The sequence below is a fragment of the Argiope bruennichi genome, chromosome 6 (genome assembly GCF_947563725.1).
Source record: "Argiope bruennichi chromosome 6, qqArgBrue1.1, whole genome shotgun sequence".
Taxonomy (NCBI): Eukaryota; Metazoa; Arthropoda; class Arachnida; order Araneae; family Araneidae; genus Argiope; species Argiope bruennichi.
The window spans coordinates 11,649,305-11,658,534 of record NC_079156.1 but is presented as its reverse complement, the minus strand read 5'-3'; the positions used below and the strand labels follow the sequence as shown (position 1 = coordinate 11,658,534).

The window sequence follows — 9,230 nt, the reverse complement described above, 5'->3', positions numbered from 1 at the left end:
AATCAAATGTCTTGCATTTATAAGAAAATGGATTTTTTTGAACAGATGTTTTTACTGTAGTCAACTTTGAAGTATTTGTAAAGTGCACATTTTTATTCCCCTCTCCCCCCCCAAGTATTATTGCTTATTCTTTTTTTGAAAGAAAAAAAATGTCTGTATATAAAGAAAATGTGACATTTTCTATGCTTAAATTGTAAACAAAATGAAAAAAAAAAAGATTCGGTTATAAGAATTAAGTTTGAATAAATTTATTAAAAATCAAATGTTAGCACAATATTTTTATTGTTTTTCAACAAATAAAATACACATTTCAAGACTAGAAGGGGAAATATTTTAATAAATATTTCACTATAAAATTATTTTAAACTTAACATTAAAAGCATTATTATATAAATTTCTTATATGCAAATGCATAACATTTAACACTTCATAAGTGTTTAGGTTCAAAGGTTATTAGGAACTACTCTTTTAAGATTCAAAAATGCAACAGCAGGAAACAGTTCACTATATTACAAATATCTTCACCTAAATAAAAGTAACTTCTTATTGCATTTTGCATAATTTAAAATTATTGCAATGTATATGATAATGTGCATTACTTTGAAGAATACCAACAATTTGTTAAAAAATAAAGTTAAAAAAAATCCATTAACAAATATATAAAACCTGCTTATTTATCTTTATTATGTAAACTAATAATAATAAAAAATTTTTGAATTTGAGTGAAAATAAAGTCTTCATATTTTTAATCAGTACAATCCAAGTAAAATAAAAACTCATATAATTTTCAGCAGATAATAAAAGTTTGAAAAACAAGAATTATTAACTAAGTAAATTAATGTACAGTCATTATATCATTAATATTTAAGAAAACATTTTTATGCATGTAATTCTGAATACATTTCAAAAAATGTATATTTAATGTAAATGTAAATGCATTTCTATCCTAAAGGCTATACTTTGAAAAATACAGTTAAATATTATTTTTAAAAAGACATGCAATTTAAATACTTTGCTTTTACTTTTTATTAAGTACATTTCCCACTATTTGGCATTTATATAAGCTCAGTTCTTTCAAGTATAATATCACAATTTTAACATTTCAGCAGATATATCACCACAAAATAAATTAAGGTAAAAGAAAAAAAAATTGTCATTTTTCTGGCTGATTTTTTTAACAGCTTAACTAATTATAAGTAAACATACATATATGTATTGAAATTAATTATTAAAAAATGCTAAATGCAGAATACATATGATAATAGAAATAATAAAAAAGTAATCTGAACGAGAAAATCATCAGCTAGATACGCAAAATAAACAAAAGAAATTTCAGCAAAAAAAAAAAAAAACCCATCAAGATGTAATATATAAATATTTAATAAGATGGTAAATAAAATTATAATGTAATTTATATTTTATTATAATTTATCCACAAAAAAATTCATTTGAAGTATCAAGATAATTATAATTTTTATTGTATATATTGAAGAAAGGAATATTTAGGTGGGCATTGATATAAATTATGTTAATGAATATTTTGAATATTATTTCATCAAGAATTTTGAATAGACAAAATATATTACAATTTAAAAAATTTCTGTAATAAGCATATAAAAAATGAAATATGCAACAATTAAAATTTATGAACAAAATTATTAAGTGCATATATAGTAAATCTGAAAATAAATCTATTAAGTCAAATTATTAAACAAGCTCAAGACTTAAATTATCAAATTCAATTTGGGGTATATAACAAAGCTAAATTTTTCTTTGCTTTATATTCTGTATTAATAAGATATAATATCATTGCAAGAAAGAAAACTCTTAAGAATGCATTTAAAGAATCTAAATATATTCAGTATCTGCTTCAAATTTAAAACCTCTTTCACATTTCTAGATTATTTTCCTAACTTCCTTTCATTTCGTAAATATTTGTTACATTAAAAATCTCATAAATATCCAATCAAACTGAACATTGGGCTGCAACAGGTTTTTTAAAAAATTTGCAAAGCTAATAATAAAATATTACTTTTGATTTTAAAATCCCCAGCTGCTTAATTGACCAGATGCTTTTAATATTAAGAACACAGTACAAAAACCTTTTGATCATTTGACCAGAAAGGGTTTCAAGAGAAGATAAAATAATATTTACATAAAAGTAAGTACATTTGAATCGGTACTACAGGCACATAAAAATATGAGTTTTAATTGTTTTTCTTTAACATAAATACTTTAAAATAGCTAATAAATTATTCATATCACAAAAAAATTGAGTTTTCATAATAAATGTAAAAATAAATAAATAAATCTTAAAAAAACAATCACTAGTGATTACAATAATTTTGAAAAATGAATTTGTCATAGTCTGATAAGATTACATACATAAATTTGGAAAAACTATAAAAAAAGCATATGTAATTCGGTAGGTATTTGATTCCAAATACTACTTATTAAAAATTGTTAATTACTTAATTATTGAAGAGATTCTTATCAATTCTGAGATTCTAATGTAAGCAGAGATATATATTTATAAGCCTTTGTCATTATATTACTATTTCTGTAGTGCAGAAAGATTATATTTCAATAATATTTATTATAGTTCTAAAATTTACAAACGTAAATCAGTCTTGTTGCTTACTTGATAATATACAGAAAAAATAATAATAATAATTACTAAAACACATAAATACAAAAAAAAATAATAAAAAAATAAGGGTATGCATAAAAATCAATAGCTATTAAATAACGAACAAGATTGTATCTTTTTTTAATACAACTAATTATAAGTTATTAAACTTTTTAAGGGAGATGGTTTCCCATTAGACCAACTTTTTTTGTAGTGGTAAACTTCTGATGACTTATTAGAACAAAAATACTTTTTTAACTTCTAATAAAGGCAACAGATGACAATACCAAATCTATTTAAATAATTATGTTTATGAAATTAATTAAAATAAACAAAAATAGATTTAAAATAATTTAATTTTTTTTTGATTTGATGTAATTATAATATTAAAATGTTTGCTATCTTAACAAATCAGAATGTAAAATATTTTTCTTATTTAATTTACTTTTCTAGTATAGCTAATATATTCTATTCAAGTCTTCATAGTTATTGGAAAGTTTTTCTGTTTAAATACTTCTTTAATTTTTTTGGAGAGTCTGACCACATTCTGCAGTTTGCATCCTGAAACCACCAGTGACTTATATTTAGATAAATGGAATGATTTATTTTTGGTTGATTTAACTTTGCACAGATTTGACATACATAATGTTCATATACCAGTTCATATGTTTCCTTCCAGTTGAAGTAACTCTGGTACTTCTTATCATCCTTAGCTACTTGAAGTAAATATCGACCCAAATCTCTTGGTGTTTTAAAAGCTAATGCATCAATATAAGAATTAGGAGGAGCTACTTGAGAATAATTAGCACCACCTAATACCACAGGTATCATATTAGTACTCAAAATACGAAAAAACTTTTCAGTCACATAATCTTTACAAATAGAGTTTTCAAAAGAGAGATAAAAGTGATATTTCTGATCTAAAACATCATAACACTCATCTGACATTTTTGGTAAACAAGTATAGCTACCACAAGTACCAAAAATATCCACTGGTACAGTCTTTTGCAGTTCCAGAACATATCCTTCTCTGTTGCTAGGTGTTTTGCAATTACTAACCAACCATGCTATCATTTTTTTCTTATTCTGTATAAAATACTTTACTTCCTTAGTACCCTTTTTCTTCTTTCTGACAATAGGTGAAAGGTTGATATCCGAGTCCAGTCTATAAGTAGCAGTCCAATTAAAAATGCCATTCATTTGTTCTAAAATATTAGTAGGAGTATGAGGTGGTGCTTCATGATGCAAAAGTATCCAGATTTGATGAGGTATCCTTAAAATGGGCATATCATTGAGATTTATATCCCGCAAATGAAATACCACAGCATCACTTTTGTTTAAGTATTTGCGATCAAAGGTTACAAAACATTTAGGTGATTTAGGACAATTTAGATTTGAATAACTTGGCACAAAATTTGATTCACCAAAAAACTTTGTCCAAAATAAAATAGTTTTAGTACTTTGCATATTATTCAAAGAGTCTGTAAGTATTTTCACATGGTTCCAGTGCTTCCTTACCCAAGGATCCATGGTAACAGGCTCCTCATGTTTGATTTTGGAAAAGTCCCACCATATAGACACAATATGAGAAGCACAGATAATTAAAGCAATAGCAGCACAAAAAATCAGAATTTTTCTCATGTACCTCATATTTTACAGTCGGTGCTTGGTTTTAATGAACGTACTTGAAGACTTTCAATAAACTGACAATTTCTGGATTGCTGATCAAGATATCTACAAAATGAAAAGAGCTATTTATAAAAGTCCATTGCATTACTTGATTGCTCTTATTTTACACCATTCAAGTAACAGCAAATTTCAAATTGCCTTTTAATTTTTGAATCCAAATAAAATGAATCGCTATCGATAGCTCTGATTTACATACAGGTAAAAAAACTGAAGGAACTTTTATAGAAAAATTATATGAAAATATTTCCACTGTGATTCTTAGGTGCTTATTTAATTATTTTTAACAACACACCAATTCATTTATTTTTATTAATAAGTTCCATTAGGCTGTTTAGGTAATACTGTCGTCGAAAAAGTGAAATAAAAACAATTTTTTCAAATATTACAAGAAAATTTTATTTCAATAATTAATTAAGTAATATGATTAGCTTATTCGAATTTTAATTGACAGCTTGAGCAGGGAATAAACATAAGATATGTCAAATTGTATGCTTACATATTCAGCTCAAAATTTCTGAACTTTATCTTTCGGTACATGCATCTTACTTAACAGCTGGATGGAACAACGAACTTTGTAAACAATCATCCAAAAAATCGTGTTAAGTAAATAGACAATTTAGAAGATGACTCCTTAAATACTTATTATAATCTGGGTCACCAGTTATTCCAAAAGATAAAAAATGACTTTTGTCACTTATAATATATAGTTCAAATTTCGGAAAATACCGCTGTCGCCAATGCGGTAACTAAGAGAATCCAAATAAAAATATAAAGATGCACTAACGGCGGTCATGAATAAGTTTTCACAATGTGACTCACAAACAAACATTTGTTGCACTGTAACTTCAAATCTTGAAATAACTTATCTATATCTAAAATTAATTGGTACTTCTTCACATTGTATCACTCATCTATTCATATATTACAATCAGAGGCGGCGGTAGCAGGGGGGCAATTGCCCCCTGTCGGCAGCCTCTTGCCACCCCCCCGTCGGAGAGCAATGCAGAGTTTCGTCGGCAAAAGTGTTCACCATTTCATAATGGTTGTAGAGAGTTGAGCATTATCGAATATGATTATTTAAAATCCACCTTAAAGTTAATATATTGTAAACAATCGAAATATACAAGTAATGGTTCAAGTGTTATGGCTATATTTGGTAAAGTCGATTGGGGGAGATCAATTATAGATAGGGAGGTAGGACAATAATCTGCCGTATTTTGCGGACAATTTCTGATAGACCAAATTAAGAACTACATGCAATGGATGTCGAAGACGTTAAGTTCGCAGTTTTGCAGACATTTGATTCAAATGTCTTTCATTAAGCTATAATTTGTACTACTTTTGGTAATATAACCGACAAGGTAACAATTGAATAAGATAATGACAAGGTGGTATTCTCATTTTGCTAGCAATTTTCGGTCGGTAGACTGAACTCAATGCGGCGAGTGCCGAAGATGTTAATGTCGTTCACTTAGCTTATAATTTGCATTAGATTTGGCAATATATCCGACAAGTGAATAAGATACCGCATTCTGCCGATAACTTTTGGGCCGCCAACTATGAACTAAATATAATGAATGTCGAAAAATATGTCCACAGATTTTGAAACATTTGATTCAAATGTCGTTCATCAAGCTTTTGCACTACTTTTGGCAATATGACGAACATGACGACATGTGTATAAAACATAAGACATGTCGCTTTTTATCAAAAAATTTTGATCGGCTGACTAAGAATTCAATGCGAAGGGATGTCGACGAGTCCAAATTCTCAGTCATTTTATTTAAATGTCATAATGTTCATTCAGCATACAATTTATACTATGTTTAGCAGAATAGTCAATAATCTGGCAAATGAATACGACGTCACATTTTTTCCGACTAATCTTTATCCTTCGGCTAAGATTTTATCATAGATTATGAAAAAAGAATTGTTTTCATCGAGAACTTCGACTATCTGCCAGTGGAATTATTAAAGAAATTGAAGCTTTTATATTATTCATAAAGAGGACCATAAGTTGTTTTCCATAATTCATAATTCAAATTAGAAATGCATAATCCACGATTTTTTGAATAACAAATAATATTGCTATTGTTATTTTTAAATATGAGTTCCAAATATCTGTTATTTCAATCATATTATTAATTAAAAATTATTTCTTAATATTAAATATAAAATTTATTAATTGTAATTAATACTTAATTTACTAATTTAATTAACGTGTGATTGAATTAATTTATCTGTTTCAGCTTACTTCTTAAATTTTATTTTTTTCTCAAAACTATTTATTTAATTTATTTATTAGAGTGAACCATTTTCTGGAAAAGATGAGTTAAAAATATATGTCATTTCTTTAAAATGTTTACTTTAGTTCTATTTTCTACCAATAGATGGCGCCAGGAGTAAACAGAGTACATGTAATCAAAGTCAATCATGTCACGAGCAATTAAAAATGATCTATATGGAATAGCGCATCATCAAATACGAATATCGGTCACTCCCGTAAAGTGGAGCGGTGACTTCGCACTTTCCGATAAAATCACAGCTCCGATAAATTTCAGTGATATGCAATTCAATGATACCATATGATAATTCCAATAATCGGTCCGTTCACTTTTCAATCCAATCACAGATTTCTTTCGAGAGCTTCCATTTGACAGATCGTATCGATTGTTACTTTCCAGTGAAGTCACGGCTCCGGTAAATTTCAGTGATATCGTATCGATTGTTACTTTCCAGTGAAGTCACGGCTCCGGTAAATTTCAGTGATATCGTATCGATTGTTACTTCTATCGTGATCCAAGACCTGTAATCGAAATACCACCAGTAAGATCGTATCAAGGATTTGAATTACACCCCTCTTTGAAAAGTATTGATCACTTGTATTTGTGACTTTTTGATATTGGTTACGCAATAATCACTCTTAAAATATTCGTCATCCCTAATTCAAATCCAAGTTCTAAAATGAATCATAATCTTATTCATATAATTGTTATTTCCTCGGTAACGAATTAATAAATTTATTTTATTCATTTCACTAGGAGAATTGCCTTACTAAAATCTAATTAATAATTAAACTAAATTAAAAAAAAAAACACTGTTTCCTTTTGACACTCTTGTGAGTATGCATGCTAAGAAGAGTTATTTTGCTGTAACCAAATTATGTGAATTCATTATAAATCAATGGAGTAAGAAAATTGTATAATTGTAAATTAAATTCATTTTACAATAAAATATCTGCTTTCTTTTGCAATCTAATTTATCAGGCTACATTATTACATTAAAGAAATATTAGCGATTGCAGTTGATGACAAAAAAAAAAAACATTTTTGGTATGGTAGCTTTTTAGCTACACTAAAAGAGTTTATTCAAGTACGCACTAATTTTTTAAAAATAAATTACTACCTAAATGCTTAAGACTCTGCATTCAATATTATGACTATGTAATCGGAGAACGTATCATTTATATATACTTTTCTTTCATTACTATTATCAGCAAAAAGTATATAATTTCAGATGCTCCTAAATTTTTAATAGACTTTCAATAAAGACGCCTTGATAAAAAGATAATTAAAATAGTTATTCTTAGAATATTCATAAATAACACATTAACCCCTTGATATACAAATTTACTTAATTTCCTAATTAGATGGCAGATCTTAATTGGGACAAGTATCGTTATCTTAATCCCCAGAAAAATATAAGGGCATTTGAGGTAATGATGCGTTTTCGAATGATTTTAGCGTTTTAAATTACTTAATACTTTCACTTAATTGCAGATTTAAAATTAAAATTTAAATAATTCCATACGCGAGTTAGACTCGCCATTGTATATGAAGGGGTTAAAGAAAGCCTATGCATGCAACTGAGGGGATAAAACTCACCTTTTGGTCGGAATATTAGCTTGTAATAACTTCGAATTAAGAATGTACTTAATAGTACATAGAATAATCAGAAAGTACATAAATAAAAATGAAGATAAATGAATTCATGTTCAAGATCTAATTTTTTTTCAAATAAAATGCATTGGTCTTTTTAAGCCTAAATATATATAGAAAAATAAATACAAGGGGGATCTAACGTTTAAGCAGTCCATTTTTCATAAGAATATTTTTCACATCTGATATAAAATAGAAAATTTGTACATATATTTACAAAATATTTTAAAAAACAACATATTGTATCTTTTCTGCATTCTATATTGTTCGTGTCCGAACTATAGTAAAGGTTTGTTGAGCACACGCACTTATTTTCCTCGGATTTTAAACACATCTTGATTCTTACTCGTTGTTGCAATTCTTACTTAACAAATATTTTAGCAGAAAAATTGGTTTTTGGAGAAAACATCGAATATTTTTAATTTATTATTCTGAATTTCTAAAACAGTTACTTTTATAAAACTTTTTGTTTCAACATTCATTTTATATAAATTCTCATATAAAATAGTAAGAGTACGTCAAGAGTACATCATTTGTCCATTTAGCGTGACACGTCATTCTGGTACAATCTATGTTTCTATCTATATACTACAATCTAGAATGAAACATGACTATATTTTTTCTAAAATTAGATCGCAAAGAAATTAAATCTCAAGAGTCTCATAAAAAAAATAGACTCAAATATTGGCAATTTTTTGATGGTTAGTAAAAAAAAACTGAGAACCTGTTTTTTTACAAATACCTTTATAAAGTTTTAAGAGTGAAAAAAGAATCAGCATCTGAATAAAAAAGAATTAAATGATACTTGATTTTCTTTAATTAAATGTAAAATTAATTATTATGAGTTATTTTGAAGCCAAATTAGAGATATTGGGCTTGCCCCCCTGTCTGATTTGTCTTGCCCCACCGTTGGCAAATCTCTACCGCCACCTCTGCAGGGGGGCAATTGCCCCCCCGTTGGCGAGAGATTGAGA

General features: G+C 27.3%; 1 protein-coding gene across 1 annotated transcript; it reads right to left on the bottom strand.

Moving 5' to 3' along the window:
• Positions 1-2,722: 2,722 nt before the first annotated feature.
• LOC129973096 (alpha-(1,3)-fucosyltransferase C-like) lies at positions 2,723-5,209 on the bottom strand. Its single transcript, XM_056087478.1, has 2 exons — positions 4,815-5,209; positions 2,723-4,363 (listed from the first exon to the last, which is right to left on the bottom strand). The coding sequence occupies exon 2, from the start codon at positions 4,277-4,279 to the stop codon at positions 3,116-3,118; it is 1,164 nt and encodes a 387-aa protein (XP_055943453.1). The 5' UTR covers positions 4,280-4,363; positions 4,815-5,209; the 3' UTR covers positions 2,723-3,115.
• Positions 5,210-9,230: the final 4,021 nt, after the last annotated feature.